The following is a 17596-nucleotide window of genomic DNA, read 5'->3' as shown; positions in this document are numbered from 1 at the left end:
ACAGATTCGAAATTCAAATGTAATATTTTTTTATAATTAAGTGTAACAGTATTTATGGCCAGACTAAGTATTTACATTGAACAATATAAGTAAGTGAAAGCCCTTGCGTCTTTAGTATAAACCTTAAGCGGTTGCATACTACTGGAATTTTAATTTATCATCATTATTGTATACACGATGATAGATGATATAAATATACACAAAATAATATACTCAAGCAAAACTCACCTGTACTGTTTTATCTAGACTCACAAAAGATTCTATAATCAATAAATATTTTCACGCAATGTTAAAAAAACAGCCTCAATTACAAGAAAATATGCTGATGTTTGATGAAACAAATATATTTGATATATGAATTAAATATAAATAATTTTAGACGATACGAAAGAACCGCGACGAGTTCGGATGTGTTTTTAAACTAACAGTCTTTGGTACACAAAAGTTGTTGCTGAGAGCCAGCAATTTATGAACGTTTGTCGCATCTAATTTGCGTCAGATGCATTCATTTGCCTCGGAACAAGGCACTTTTTGCTTGTGTACGTCCACATAGCTTTATATCAACGCGAACTAACTAAATGTTTTTGTCCGGAACGGCACTTTAAATTTCCCTCGGATGAAACACCAAATTGGCAAGTCAAATAGGGCGTCCTTTGTCACGGAATCGTTTCGGGCCGAACAGGAATGGCCGTGTCTTCGGGACCAGGGGGTCAAAGTGATGCAAACGACGTCAATTAGCCCTTTTGCCGAACTCGCGATACAGTAACAGTCAATAAACACCAACGCATGAAATAAAAATTGTATTAGTTAATCAAGAATTAGCGAGCGAATGTCACATATATAAAAATAAAAACAGCAGTATCCCACAACAATATCCGACAAACATTACATTATACTCCCACAATAAACTGTCTCAAAAACATACACATTGATTGTATTTAACAAGGCAACAAAGCTTTCATATTCTATCTGAGCCCGTGTGTGTAAATTTCCCAAACAAATTTAACGCTCCACTACGTTACGTAAGGAACTTATTATGCTAAATGCCACGTTAGCAGACCCCGCCGCACGGGCTCTGCGTTGTCTGTCAGTTACTTGTCAACAATTTTGCTAAGCGGAACATGTTAATCGTGTAGCGTATAACAATAACATTTGGAAAATTAAACTGCAACCATTATAATGTTCAACATGTTCTAAACGTTTTGAGAATATATTTTTTCATCATTTAAATGTTAATTTTTCAAGATCTCTTAGCCACTTAAAACTAGAATAGAAACCATTCGATTCTTGAGTTGGATTAAAAGCGGAGGGCCACAGCGATGCCACGGTAGGGTGTAAGACTAGGGTTCAGTCCCGGAAATTATGTTTAATCCTATGAAACTAAACATAAAAATAAAACTGTTTACAGAAAGGCACATTTAATGGCTATTTTAGTGCGAATGTCAAAAATCTATATTCATTTTTATGTTCTATAAACTATATTAAAGATATAGATGTCTGACCCCTAAAAAGGTAGTATTTTAAGTAAGTCGTATTTAACTCCTGAAAAGGTATATGTTTGAGTAAGTTTTCTTTGTAATGGCAACGATTGGATATAAGCTATAGCGACAATTTAGTTAAAGAGCGTTTATGAATAAACAATTTTATAAAACCTCATATAAGCCTTAAAGAACAGTTTAACTAATGCAAGTTATAAAACCGTCGATAGGCGATTACAATGAATAAATCCGTAAATGTTGAAACACTTTATTTACATGCATATTAAGTACACATGCAGTTTCAGCGAAAAGCTTATTTTAGTTTCAGCTATGCACAAATTTGTTTAAAATACGAATTAACCGTTAAAGTAAATAATTTTATCCTAGTCGGTAGAAATCCATGTGAAATGTGTTCACAGGGCAAAGTTTTGCTCATCAAAGTTTTCAAACGTTTATTTTACACAAAATTAAACGAGCACTTTACAAATGAAGTGATGAACCTCTACGTTTCTGCATTCGTGATTTTAATAACGTCACACAGAATTTAAGCAAAATGTCCTTTCATATTAATATATTGTCCAACATGGAATATGTTCATCCAACTATTGGCAAATCACAACTATCTACAGTTACCATCTCTATTGATACTGACCGTATCGGCATCAATTAGTAGCTAAAGACATCGCGGCGACCGCGAACCGCAACGCCGGCAAATGGCTATCGTATAATAAGTTTACTGCGTGTAACATATCACACGCAAACTCTGGTGGTTTGTACCACTGAATCGATTAAATATGTTACGATTTACCACAGTTTACAGCAAAAAAAAACTAAGGCTATTTCTATTAATAAACTACATCTAGGGACGAATGAGTTATATCACTTAAAAGCGCAGCTTTGACGTCCGCAATCAGGATTGATTCTTCGAATTATTCAGTTAGTGTGTTTTGGTAAGTTTGAATTATTAATCGAGTGTTGAATATCATTCGGCCATAAGTAACCTTTTACGTATCAAATCAAATGATTTAAACTTGAGCCATTGTATTACAAAGTTACTGCGGTTTCCCCGAACTCCACCTTCACGCTAACTCCATGACACCTTCCTATGACACGACTATGTACACGATGTATGCAAATTTAAACTTAATGGAAACTGGGAAGTGGGTCATATTCAACATGAGTAATTTAATTTCTCACACACAGACACCGCGACAGGTGAAACTGCACCTTGAAGAAAGTTGAAAAAAAATTTTAACTTCCACTGGCGGTTCCCTCATATTATCCGTAAAGCCTGCTCTACTAAGTAAAAGAATTAAAAAGAATAATGCGCTCGTTCGAAAAAACAAATAAAAAAAATATCTTTTTCCGCGCGTATTTAAAAGATCGCGCGCATCCCGCTCATTTGAATATTCAATTGTCCATCATGAAAGACTTGCTTATGAGTCGAGCTCTGTGCAATACTAATATTTCATTAGTTCACCGATCAAGCAGCGTTAGTTTGCATTCCCAAAGTTCAGGAAATTTTAACTAAAGCGCATAATAATTGATAATAGTTTAAATTTAATTATAATTAGGAGGTAAGTGAGAGAGACATATTTTATTTTTGCAAAAACAATATTTTGTAATTCTTAATTACAAAATAAAAAAAATTCAAATGTTTGTGTGTTGTCCGCCAAATTTTCGTAAAAAGGTTTTGTTTGATGTGTAATTTACAGAAAATTGTTAACTTGTCGGATATTCACGTCTCAATTGAGTAACTTGTTGTTTATATATTTACATGGTACTTATACTCGAATTAAGTAGACAATACGAAATAAAAAGTATACATATTCATATAAAAAACAATGTATAGCAGTGTTGTGTTTACAATTACGTATTTCAATTATTTATCTGAAGCTTATCTAACCAAATTCACACAGATAATAATGCTGTTCGTAAACAAATTGCAGTGTTAGCTTGGCTTGCCCACTGATACTACCCTAGACACGCCGCTGCTTATAATCACTAGTCACCGCAGCATCGACCTTAGTGGTCAGCAGTCTCAATGGCTTATTCTTGATACATTGCATCAATTTTTTTACTAGCTGCGCCCCGCGGTTTCACCCGCGTAAATCCGTATCGCGTAGGAATATCGGTATAAACAGTTGTCTATATGTTATTCCAGTTGTACAGCTGTCTACGTTCTAAATTTCATTGCAATCGGTTCAGTAGTTATTGCGTGAAAGAGTAACAAACACACACACACACATCATTACAAACTTTCGCATTTATAATATTAGTAGGAAGTAGGATTAATATCCGGACAATCGAGTCATAATTGGGGACTAAAAATGTTTCATAACAATCACTTCATCACACCCAACGCCACGCATTCGCTAAGGTTATTATGCATATGTAGCCGGAATTATTCTGATATTTTAGGAATCGTTTGTTTCCGTGTTGCCCTCTACAGTATACATGTCACGTATGATATGAACGAAATATTCATTCGATTTACGACCGCTGGAAAGGGACAATAACAACGCAAACAAGCGGCGGGTCCAAGAATTCATGAAAGGCTGAAACTTTGGACGGCATGAATGTCGTATCAAAGGCAGCAGTCAGGTATTGGATATGAAGTACAATTATTACTGATACAGTATAAAGCGACTGTATTTCGCGAAAAAAGCAACCTTTGCCTTTGTTGTTAATAAAATCTTGTGTATCCTGCACAACTAGATACCTTTTCTGCAATCTAACAGTTTTACAAAATGGAACCGCTTCAACGGAAACGTAATTCATTTAAGAAAAGAATGTTTCAGTTGAATTGCATTTATGGGTATCAAAGTGTTCTATTCATTTTTGGTTAGGTGATGATATTGATAATTCGAAATTTATTTAATTATGTTTACTACTACCTCAGAGGTAAACTTAGACCAAAAACTGAGAAAAGTCAGCAGTTTAACTGCCAATTGATGTAAAAACTTATTATAAACCAAGAGTGCCTCTGCGATTTCGCTCTTCTTTTATAAACGGAAAGGGATAATTAATGGATTGACGAGTGGAAAGAAGAAATAGACAAGCAAGGGTGAGGAAAAGGAAAAGAGTTATGATTAACTATGATTCCTTCGAAAATGATCTCGATTCACTTTATTTAGAATTACGTTGCTAACGCTACGAATAATTCTCCCTACATATAGACCCACCCACTTTGATCGGATTCTCAACTGCTACGCTCAAAGGCCCACATGAGTTATACACGTGTAAATTCTAATCCGGGATAACAGTAACATACAGGAAACGTGAAAACCGCTCGGCCGGTGGCGGATGGCTACAGTGCACGCGTTTCTGACAGCTTTTCTATTGCCACGCCATGTCGATAAGTTTCCGGCAATCTCAATAGCTAATACAGGAACAAAATCAACGGTTTAACATCTGAATCCATTTTGCGTCGAGCGTGCACTTGACGTATTGGACGTTTGAACAGAGCTTGTGATGAGTTTAATCAAAATTTCTGTGAGATGGCATTTATTGTTCTGTCAGAAAACTCATATGGACTTGCTGACTTTCTTCCTTCAATTTGTTCAAATAAATATTTTTATTTTACAAATAATTTCCTTCATGTAATTTGAAGGTGGACTGCTATTCAATTTCTACAATTTTTTTTTTATTTTTTTTTTTATTGTGGGATAGGGAAGCGCTTGACTACCATCTTGCCTGCTGGTAAGCGTAGATGTAGTCTAAGATGGAGCGCGCTTCCCTAGAAGGTACCTGTTCACTCGACTTTTGAAGATCCCCAGATTATACTCGTCAGGGAACACAGACTCAGGAAGCATGTTCCAGTCCCTTGCGGTTCGAATAAAGAATGAAGAGTCGAACCGCTTAGTCCGGGTACATGGAACATCCACCATAAAGCGGTGCCTAGAGTCTGTGCGCCTCGACGACCGATGGAAGATTGGGGATGGCGGAATCAAATTGTGCAATTCCGCAGCGCACTCTCCAAAGTGTATCCGATAAAAAACCGATAGACTAGCCATTCTACGGCGATGAGCGAGGCTCTGTAGTCTTTTGCCTACCAGATCATCGTCGTTTATGAGCTTCTTAGCACGCCTCTCTATCGCCTCAAGCGTCTCCAGCTGATACTTGGCAGAACCATCCCAGAGGTGAGAGCAGTATTCCATGCACGACCGGACTTGTGCTTGGTAGAGATTGAGCAACTGTCCCGGGCTGAAATACTGTCTCACCTTCGCCAGAATGCCAAGCTTTTTCGAGGCTACTTGGGCTTTTGATTCAATATATGAACCAAAGTTCAGAGCTTCTTGGTATCACCTTAACGCCTGTTAAGGTGATACCAAGAAGCTCGAGGTGGCTAGAAATCGGCACGGACACTCCTTGGAAAGTCGGAGTCAGTTGGAATGGACTTGCATCACCCCAGTCGGATACTGCCTGTAAAGACAAGCGAATCGAGGCGCTATACTTCTAGACCTGAGATACACACTTGGAAGCTACACTATTGGGGACTAGTCTGGAGACTGCGGGGACGCCCGAGCCCCCCCAAGAATGTCCATAGGGCCCTCTCATCCGGTCGCCAACCGGCACTATGGCGCATTTTGGGATTTTTCGCTAATTGGCGGGGCAGCCTTTCACGTGTGGCTAGCATGCTACTTGGGCCCCCTACTGACTAGCGGTCGGCCAGCGGTGCACCGTGCCTCGGATCCCGCTAACCTCCATGACTAGTCTCCAGATGTAGCAACGTCAGTGGGCATCAGATCGTCCAGATAGTATAGGCGCAACTGATTCGACCCGTCTTCACTGAGGCTACATCAGCGTCAACGTGTCGGAAAACGAACGCTTGGCGACACGACTTCGGCTGATTTTTACAAATTGATTATTATGAATATCCGGAATACTTCTATTCTTTAATGGTGTTCAAAAATTTATTTTAGGTTGCACGTAATGATATAAAGTTAATAAAATAATTTGGTTATTACATAATTTAGCGTCAAATAATTTATTGATAACCAAAGTAGTGTATTATTAAAACAAAGTTAAATGTCATAATGATAACCGTATTATAACCGTATAACCGTATTATTGTTTCGATAAGATTTTTAAAATGCATGGATTACTTCAGTGTGGTTTCAAATGTTGTATTTAAAGAGTTTCACGGAACTATTACTTTGTAATCACGGGACGAACAACTAGACACGGCGTAACGTATTGTAATCGGGTCATATTACTTCCTAAATTTAATAATTATAAATTAATTGCGAGGTAAAAACTTAATTGAACTTGAACTGAAAGGAAAATACAAATGTTAAATTTTTGCGTAGCACATGGCCATTTAAATACGTGAAAATCGATTGCAAAATCAAATAGTACGTTGTGTAACAAGGGAATAAAAGCAACCAAAGAGCAAATTGCGGTATAAATAACAGAAAAGCGGAATACACTTGCTTGAAGATATTTTTAAGTTCATTAGTCTCGAATACGAGAGAAGCGCGCTATGCAGGAATTTTTCTTTTTAGTCGGATCAAAGGAAAATTTAATGCTATCATTTTTGTAAACTAGCAGCTTAATGAAATATTTACACACATTTTTAATCCACATTACACTAATACAAATGCAACCAGTCAAAATTTTTGTTGTGTTACAAAATTTTTACGTCGCTGTATGAGGTACGAAACCTTAACCTGCCGTAGCCCCATCACGAAATCAGCAGAAACAAATGTCAAGGCCTTTTCGCTCTTAGTTTTCACAAACACTTCTCTTATAAAACATTCAATAATTCAATTAAAAATGCACCAATAAATCGTTCAAACAGCAACGAGTCTGTGTTTAGATAGGTCAAGATTGGAAAGCAATAATCTAAACATAAATATTGTTCATGTAAACAAAAGACGCTTGCAATTATGTCTTGTCAATATTTGCATCCAATAATTGCAATCAATTTTTTACTAGTATTCGAGTATAAATAGATGTTTAAGACTTTTGCTACTTTACTTGCGGTTAAATTATTACTCGTGTATGAAGCTACAAGCAAAATGGCATCATCCGAATGACGCTTCACTACACAGTATAAAGTAAAGTCGCTTCCCGCGTCTGTCCGTATGTATGTATACTTAGATATTTAAAACTATACAACGGATTTTGACGGGGTTATTTCCAATAGATAGCGTGATTCAAGAGGAAGGTTTGTATGTATAACAACCTTTATTATAAAAACTACTCAGTAATTAACGCGTGCGAAGCCGCGGGCAAAAGCTAGTAACATTATAAATGCGAATGTATTTCTGTTTGGTTCGTCTGTTAAGCTTCAAGTTCTTCTTACAAAAGAGCATCATTTTAACGCAATATTGTACGGCAACCTGCTGCGTTGTTGCGCACTGTTCCTGCTCGCAAATATTGCTTTTACACGGTACTGCCAAGAAGTTAACTCCAGTGCATTACAGGATATCTGTTTGATAGCGCGACGATTAATTTTAACTCTAGCATTGGAATACGTTTCGAGACACAAGTGGAGAGTATCGAAGCGGTTCGTTAGGAATGAAATTAAGAGCCCTGTCTGTTGGATATCCATCCCTTTATGCAAGACATTTCTCTGATTAAGATTGGTTTATGATTGGACATGAACGTCCCGAAGCGGAGGTTTATTTTATGAATGAGATGTCGTCAATTCTGCGTGTTACTTGTATGTCACTGAAACTTGGATGAGATTTAAGTGCTTTGCTGGAATGGAAATTAAAATATTTGAATATTCTATTCGTACTGACGGTTATGTTTCTATTCTATTACATTCTTTGTTTATTTTTTACAATTTGATATATTATGACATGGTGAATGCAAGTAAGAATTACATTTATATAAATAATGGTTGTGAATTTTAATGATTAAACTCATGTTTATAATACGCAGCGTATTATATAATACGGTACGTATTTTAAGTATGAATTTATTATGTTGCAATTCATAATCATTATTCAAAAATTTAGTTTATAGCGATGGTTAGAAGTGGGTTTGCATACTGTGCATTACAAATAAACGGACAGTCGAATATCAGTTTGTCGACGACGTTCAAACATAGTTCACAAAGTGAAAACTCACAAAATAATTCTAACCAATCAAATATTGTAATAAAACGTACTGTGTACGTTTTTATTTGTTTTCGATACACTATTTCAAACGAGTTTCAACTTTTCGGTATCATGTATTAAATTATTTGTAAGGTATACCATACATTTTTGATGGAAATTGAAATTGTATTTGTACACAAATATTGGTCTTAGAGTATAAATAAAAAACTATGAAAATCATGCCACAATATATATACAATACGATTTCTATTTTAATATAAATTTACTTGATGCTAAACAATATTAATACATCCCTAGGCGATTACACAAAGTTCCGTCTCACCAACCTTTGCGCGTAATTGTTCTTTGACTTAAACTTCGTCCAGAGGAAAAGTATATTAATTGGTGCTGTCACCAGCGAATGCTCGCTGAGTCACTGGAGTAGATTGCCTATCTATTTCTAGGCAAATTAGGTGCAAAGTGGTCCGCAGATGGCAGAAGTTACGGTTTCTAAGGCAGACAGCAGGCCTCGACTAATACCACACGAGAGTATAATAGTGTGTTCAATATAATCTTAAATATTATGAGTATCGTAAACACATATCAATCTCAAAGGACTGGATGCAAAGAGGCATATAAATTTATTCTATTTATCCTTGAGTCAGAAAGGAAAATTCATTTAAGGCAGTTCCAATGAATTCGATCGCAATATTACTTCGTAGAAGTTCCTAGGTATTGCTATGTCATAAAATGATTGTTGAAACTGAATAGATTAGAAGCGTCTGCCATTTGTCTAGGCTAACAGGTTAGTTCGCTATAGAGTGGACGACGCGCGCTGGATTAGTTAATTTCTGTGCGAAAGGCGGAGCTTGGCCTTTGTTTTGTGGCGCTTCCCTTAGCTACGGGGAATAAACGGAGCTATCCTCGGCAAATATTAGCTAAAACTGTATAAAATGGATGATTTAATAGATTTCAGGAGTGTCGCCCGGATGAGACTGCGAAGTAATGAGAAACCGAGTTTCAGATTCGGTTATCGTAGTTTCTGTAGACCGTTTTCGCTCGACCGAATGATTATTTTATTAGATGAAGTGCAAGCGTACGTTTGTTTTATCATTTCAGGAGACGTTATAGATGGCAATTGTTTTTGGTGAACTATCCTACCCTATCCTACTAATATTACAATTGCAAAAAGTTTGCAAGAGTGTGTGTGTGTGTGTTTGTTACTCTTTCACGACAAAAACTACTGAACCGATTGCAATGCAATTTGGTACGTAGACAGCTGGACAACTGGAATAACATATAGGCAACTTTTTATCCCGATATTCCTACGGGATACGCGACTTACAAGGCGCAGCTAATACTATGTAATTCACAATATTTTCCATATCTAAATCTATTGAGTTTGTATAATGTCATGGTGTATGGATGATTATGGTAGTGAGGATTAAGGTTAGCATAGATACAGCAGATTAAATATACAATCTGTTTAAATTTGAGATATTTGTGGTTAAATTTGGTGTAGAATCACGATAATTAATCTAAAATATAATCCAACTACCACATAGTTCGATAATAACCCCACAAATTATAATTGCACATCACATATTAACTCAATAATTTAGTATACCTCGGAAGTACACCTATAATAAATCAGTTTTAGGTATTCAACGAATATTAACCCAAAAAACGTACTTATATACGTAAGTAACGTGTTTACTTCTCCATCATCTCGTGTGATGAAAATTAGATAAACATGAGTGTCAACGTGACTACGAGATTTTTGATTGAAAGCAAATGAACGCCAGTAATTACATTTCGAATTAATACCGTTCTTTGGTAAGCTTCATGAGAGCAAAAATTGATGTGACCGCACGACGGATTATACAGCTGGTTTTAAAATTAAAGCAAATATCGCGAATTCGCTATGTACCATTATGAAGCTAATTCAATACATCCGATTATGAAGCATATATAATGATACATTCTATAATTATTTAAACAAAGCGCCCGTTGCGGCATCGTGTGGGAAATTATTGAGTACAATGGATTGAGTTTTTAATTATCTCATTGAAATTGGCTACTTTGTTTTAATGATACAATTTAAAGTGATGCTTAGTTCAATTATCGATCGGTTAATTTTGCACCTTATTTACATTACAATGTAGTTTATTTTCAACTACATTCTCGTGGTTGCTTTTTTTTTTAAGTTTTTAATTTATTAACAATAGTAACTGTATAAGTAAATAGTAAGTCGGTTATTTATACCGCTGTAGTCATTCAGTCAGTATATAATAAGGATAAATATAGTATAAGCCAAAATAATTTGAAGTCATGCAGACTACTTAGGAGAAACATTGCATTAAGAGGATATATGTATAAAAAATCGTTTAATATATTAAATCTCAATACTCAGTCTGTCTTTTTTATAAACTTCGACATTTTAAATGAAATTTTATACAGAATTTAATTAAGTAGAATAGAATTTAATAAAAATATAGAATTTAAATTGCATCAACTTCTGGGGAAAGCTGTGTCATCGCGATAATAAAAATGCCATGTTAACGATAAATACAGATCAGCGTAAATTAACTTTAGATGTTTAAGATAACTATATTGATAGTTTAATGTAATCTTATACCTTTAAACGAGCAATTCTTGTATATATATATATATATATAATTGGAATCTCGGAATCGGCTAAAACGATTTTCATGAAATTTAGTATATAGAGGGTTTCGGGGGCGATAAATCGATCTAGCTAGGAATTTTTTTTAGAAAATGTCATGTTCGTGTTTTATTCGTGTTTTTTTTCCTGACATCTATTGGTGAATAATAATACTATTTTGCTCCGTAGGTAGCTGGACAACTGAAATAACACATAGGCACTTTTTATACCGATATTCGTAAGTTAAAGAGGTAGGAGATAAAGTTTTGCACTTTGCATCCCTTATTTCAATATAACGGCCGAAGGATAAGGATTTATATATTTGACTTTAGCTTTTACTGTACACCCCACGAAAAATAAAATTGCGTTCTCCAAGAAACGCAACTGTTAGCGTGTAAGGATTAAGGTCAATCTGGTTCTCTTTCAATATTTAACACTCAAACCGACACCGCGTAAAATATTTACTTCCTTAAAAGACTACATGATAAGACAGGTACGATTATGATTATTTCAACCCGTCGATCCGCTTTCTGAACTCGAGTTCTAGTAACTAAGAAAGCTTATCCGTTACCTCATAGAATTTTTAACGGTAACGCGCATATTTACGTGTATAACAATATACTAAAAATGTATTCACTATAAGTCCAACATACGCCTCCAAACACACACAATGTTTATTAGATAGAGATTTACAGCCTGTTAATTGGAATTGAAACTCTATTGATAGTATTGGACTAATAGAAACGAGTTACAACAATGGCTTTGATTGGTTCCTGTTATACCTAGTTCACTCGTCTACTAGTTTTGTAACATGTGCGGAGGAACGGTACTGTATGCTTTTGATTTTCCAACTTAAACAACAAACAACGCGTTTTCCGGGTAAAATGTTGATTGTCAATTTGATATGTTTTGAATTTGTATTGTTCGACGTTTATTAGTGTGAGTTGTCCAAATTAATTTATTTGTTGTTTTGAAAAATGTACTGTTCATTTGAAAAAAACAGATTTCATTATAATTCGTGAAAAATAAAGTACGTTATCGTTTTAATTCACGTTATTGACATGACTGTAGCTGAATTCCTTACATGTTTATAAAATTCTCTCCGTGTTTTAACATTTCAGATTTTATCTGATAATTAATATACATTGAATATCGGAATGTGTATTGAGAATTCAGATGTGAACTAAAGTTTCGAACATAAATTCAATATCAACTGACTGTAGACAGATACAATGTTCTAAAATGTATATAATTGACTGACTTACTTGGAAACGGGATGTCTCACAGGAATCTCTTACGTTATCTTGCGCACATAAATTAATAGATACAGACAAAGGTATATATATGTAGTTTAACCCCAATAGGCACGGATACTTGGTTCAATAATCTATACTATGTAATATGTAATTATATTTAAATTAATCACGATAAATTAGTAAATATTGTTTTAAAAATTAAAAAAAAACACCTATAATGAAATATTACAGATAAACATACAGAGAATAAGTACATAAGAAAATATATTCTATTAGTATTTTCTTGTGTTTGGTTTCACGTGAGTATTATACATTTAGAAATTAAAAACGTGGTCACGGGGAGTCTCCCCGTGACCACGTTTACAAAGGCTAGTCGCCTTTGCCAGCGGCTTTGCCCGCGTAGTTTCAGTACTATCTCTACTGACCCGGCGTTTTTTACTATCTCTACTTACCCGGCGTTTTCTCGCTTCGTTTTCCCGTTCCCGTGGGATTTCCGGGATAAAAAATATCCTATGTCCATCTCCTGGTTCTAAGCTACCTCTGCACATATTTTCAGCCAAATCGGTTAATCCATTCTTGAGTTTTAAATAGTGTAACTAACACGATTTTCTTTTATATATATAGATATTAATTTTTTTAAATGATTCTTTGAGAGTTTATCAGAACAAGTAGAGTACTTGTACTTGATCCCTTATATTTATAATTCTAGCTTCTTCTTCTAGGTACCTACCGTCTACCGTCTTAATAATCAAATATACCCACTACACATTTTTATCATATTAAGATTCAATATAAATTATTCATTATATGATAAAACATTGAAGTAATTACAAACGTTATTATAATTTTATATTATACCTACGTCAATGATACTATACTAATGTTATAAAGCTGAAGAGTTTGTTTTCTTGAACAATTTGAAGAATAAACTTAATGTTATATAGCCCATTTATTGAGGAAGGCTATAACATGTACTAGGGGCGAAATCGAGGCGAACTGCTACTAAAGGGAAAAAGTGGAGAAATTCGATAATGTGAACATTATTATTTATTGTTTAATGATAAATTCGTTTTATTGCTTGTGGTTTTGATACGATTCAGCTCAAAACTACATAGTTTTACATTTATATATCGATCGATTGTAAAATTACATCTTACTTCGCCAACATAATCAAAGAATAAATACTTTCGGGGTTTTACACCCATAGTTTCTATTCCATGCGATTTCCAGGAAACTATCTTATGTTCTCTCTCGGGTTTCAAACCATCTTTGAACCAATATTCATCATCTATTCCGTACCTTGGGCGTGAAAGCGAATATAACAAACTCGCATTCACATTTATAGTATTATTTTACACATCCTTACCGAATATCATATTCTATTTTGAATACCGAGCTAACCTGGAATATGCACGTTACTTGCTTATATATTTATTTATATATTAGTAAAGTATATAAAAATTATAAATGAGCACAATGCATATATTTGTACTATGTTGATACATCTCAGTAATAAAAAATACTAATGAGATTAAATCGTTTTGGTGTAGTATATCGTGCTTCAATATATAAGAATAATTCTCATAGGAGATCAAATGTTTAAAATACAAAAATATTTTTTTTTAGACACGTCAATTTGAGAATGACTTTACCGATTTAGTTCTGCTTTTTCTTTGATTTTTATTTTTGTATGGTATTTAGTGAATGAAAAATTTCAGTAATATGGGCCCTAGAATTGAAAAAGATGTATATTAATATATCTTATTTAATCCTAGTTTTCTGTGTATTAACACATAAAAATAAAAATATCTAAATAAAGTGTAACGATATTCTTCGTGTAAAAAAGTATTTTGTTAAAAGGAATAAAATTACTTCATAAATTTTTCAGGTTCTCAAGTGGAAACGAATATATATTTTGAATAAAATATGGAAAAAAATACAATTTTAATATGTGGTTCGAACAGGCAACGGTTCTCTAGAATCACTGGAAGGCATTGTCAATTGTGATCAATATCGCCCCGTATATTTGTAAAGGTTATTTCGCGAAAAGACAATTAAACAAAGATAGACGCGTTTGGACTTTGGACTCAATTAAAAATTTTTGGTAAAACAGACCTTAAATAAAATTATTTGACACGTTTTGATCTTACATTTCGATAAATTCGGAATAAACTGAATATAACCAAAAACAATTTTCGTCGTCTCTATTTTACGCACACGCCTCGTATTTGTATGTGTGGAAGTTTCCTCGAATTTCCCACGCTGACGGGCTTATTGAAATGAACCTCAATAAAATTATTTTGACCTGGACTGATTTACGTACGGAATGCTGAATGGAATCAGGCGCAAATGATCTGATTGATAAAAACAATAGCTGATTTATATCTTTCTACATATATGAGCGGTATATCAGATATGACTTCGATACTAAAAATATATGATAATCTTAATACAATGCGAGGTAAGCATTGGGCCTTGAAGAATCACCGATAATTACAGCAAAAGGAGAAGAGATTACGCATAATACCTTGTTTTGTCATGTGTGGGACAATAACCATACATCCTTCCACAAAAACCAGTCAAGCACTATTCAGTTAAGATTCTTTATTCATGTACAAGACTTGTTTCTTTATGCCCCTATAAAGAGGGCATATATTTGTGCATAGTTTGAACAACTGTAGGTTGCACCTGTCTAATCACCCTCTTCTAATATACTTTTATACCTTTTCTTTTCATATTTTTTCTATAGTGAATACAAGACAGGATGGACACAAGATTAACTACAAAATGAGCTTTTTAATAAATTCTACCCTTTATTAAGTACAAAGTAACTTATAAACAACCTTCATTGATAAATAAACATATGCTACGTTGCAATGACAGCAATATGGTAAATACTAACATACAACAGTCAAATTAATTATGAAATACTTTAGTAACGCTATTAATATATTTCATATGATGGTAGATTATTAAATTAATGTTATAATTAGAGCAATATTAACCCAAATGACAACCAGGGGGATAACCAGCATATCTTAAAGCTGTATTATTAAGAGTGTGGGAAAACGACAATGTATATAGGTCATATAGTCCATCACATTCTCACACTGGAAGTAGTACTGATTTAGAAATCATGGTAACCTCCCAGGGGGCATGCCAAGTGGGGGGTTGATCTAAAGAAACAGTTTTTAAATGAAATCAACATAAAGATACTAGGGAACAGCTTTTTTAATTATGGAAAAGACCATCACCATAACCAACACCTCGCACCATGGCTGACATAATGAGCATTATTGAATTAACTGCAGCACAGGTTGTATGACTACACATATTAAAAATTGCATTGGCATTGCATTGTAACTTAATATACCTCATTTATTTGGCAAATCATATTATAGTTTAAAATGTACTCAAATTTGTGAATATTTTGTATACCTATCACATTTAATTGAGCATAAATAGATACCAACAAAATAAATGAAATGTTATATTAATTTAGCAAATGAAGCAAATAATTTAATCATCTAATAACATTGAGGATAGCAGAGCAAATATTGACTCATACACACACTTCATACATAAACAGCAGCATAATAATTTTATAACAATATTTATGTAATGCAGTGTTTTGAAAACACAAACACTTCATGAGTAATTAGATATAACAATAGTAATAGAGATAAGTGGTTTGAGATATTCAATGTCAATGGTAAAAATTAATATGTAATCGAGGACAGATTTAAAAAGGTTTAAAAATATACTTAGATTAGATTGGAGGTTTCAGGGTAGAGTGAAAGCTAAAGATTAAGGTTTTTTATTATTATTATAATTATATCAATTGAGTCACTGAGGAATAAAACCCTATTATTAATTGTACTTTTAAAACACTAATATAGTTAATTGTTTTGAATGTTTATATTTGTTTAAATTTAAAATTTGTACTGAATACATAAAAGGGAAATGCTTATGGATATAATAATTATTCTATTGACACTATAATGCAGTTTTCTGTATTTGAATCTTCAGTGAATATTTCTGCTTGTTTACTTGATAAACATGACTCACTTATATACTCTTATTAACCAACCTTGACTTAGTCATAACTTTGTATAAGTATTTTAAAAGTTGCATATACATACATAAGTAATTAATTAAAACTTAGTAGTGTGTAGTGAAAAGGGGCCGTTTGTGAATTAAGTTCATTTACGCAATTAAAAAAAACGTTCGCTGTGCAAAACTCAAAGCAAAAAGGTATAAAACGGCCAACAAAACATTTATAAAGAGTGCAGTAATTAGAGTAGAGACATACTAAGTATAGAAGAGAAATACGGGAGCAAATTTCTAATACATAAGTACACATAGCGTGGAGCGTATGAATGTAAACACAATAACAACCTTCGTTCTCCCAGACGTGTTTCACATAACCAATATACCTCTAATGAATTAAGCCATTCGCTAATGGGTCTTTAAAAGTTTCTGAACTCACCTCAGATGCGATATGATGCCATCCACTTGCGGAATCACTAGAAAATGAGCCACTGGTAATAAGCAAGCCACTGTCTTCACTCAACGGAGGCGCTTCGGAGTGAGTCGAAAAGGAAGGCGGCGACTCCATCACCCCAGAGTTCGCTATATTCTATAATACCTCGACGAATACATATATTTAGCGTAAAATACTACGTTTTCCATATAAAGAACAAAAATTACAAACGTCTCTATTACAACATCGAACATAAAACGTCTAACAAAATGATTCTAAGTGACTGATCACGGAAACAATCTATCTCGCTCCTACAATGTCGTAAGTATTGCCAGAAACAAAATATAAGTTAAGTTTCTTGATTACGAGTTGTTAACTCTTTAAAGTTTTTTAAATAAAATAAAATTCAAAACTTTACAGAGAATGAAGACACATGTCATTACTAAAGTAGATTACATTTTCACAATTGCAATTGCTAGCATTACGAGCATTTGAAGAAATCGATCAGAGGTTTTTTTTAAGAAATAAACTCCAACTCTTGTTTATTCAATACTAGATAGGTAATACGAGAACGGTTACATAAATGAAAAGTAATGCTTATAACCTTGGATAGTCATATTCATATATAATTTAATGATATTTGTCTATTGTAAAATATGTAT

The 17596-nt window shown here is 34.0% G+C and overlaps 1 protein-coding gene across 1 annotated transcript in view; it reads right to left on the bottom strand.

Moving 5' to 3' along the window:
• LOC119835475 overlaps positions 1 to 17225 on the bottom strand; it is a 79027-nt gene extending 61802 nt beyond the window's left edge. The window contains exon 1 of the mRNA XM_038360314.1: positions 16941 to 17225. Within this exon, the coding sequence (XP_038216242.1) occupies positions 16941 to 17069 (129 nt within the window). The 5' untranslated portion in view covers positions 17070 to 17225. The remainder of the gene's footprint in view (positions 1 to 16940) is intronic.
• Positions 17226 to 17596: the final 371 nt, after the last annotated feature.

This window comes from Zerene cesonia, chromosome Z (assembly GCF_012273895.1).
Source record: "Zerene cesonia ecotype Mississippi chromosome Z, Zerene_cesonia_1.1, whole genome shotgun sequence".
NCBI classification, from domain to species: domain Eukaryota; kingdom Metazoa; phylum Arthropoda; class Insecta; order Lepidoptera; family Pieridae; genus Zerene; species Zerene cesonia.
This window is presented reverse-complemented; position numbering and strand designations above follow the sequence as displayed.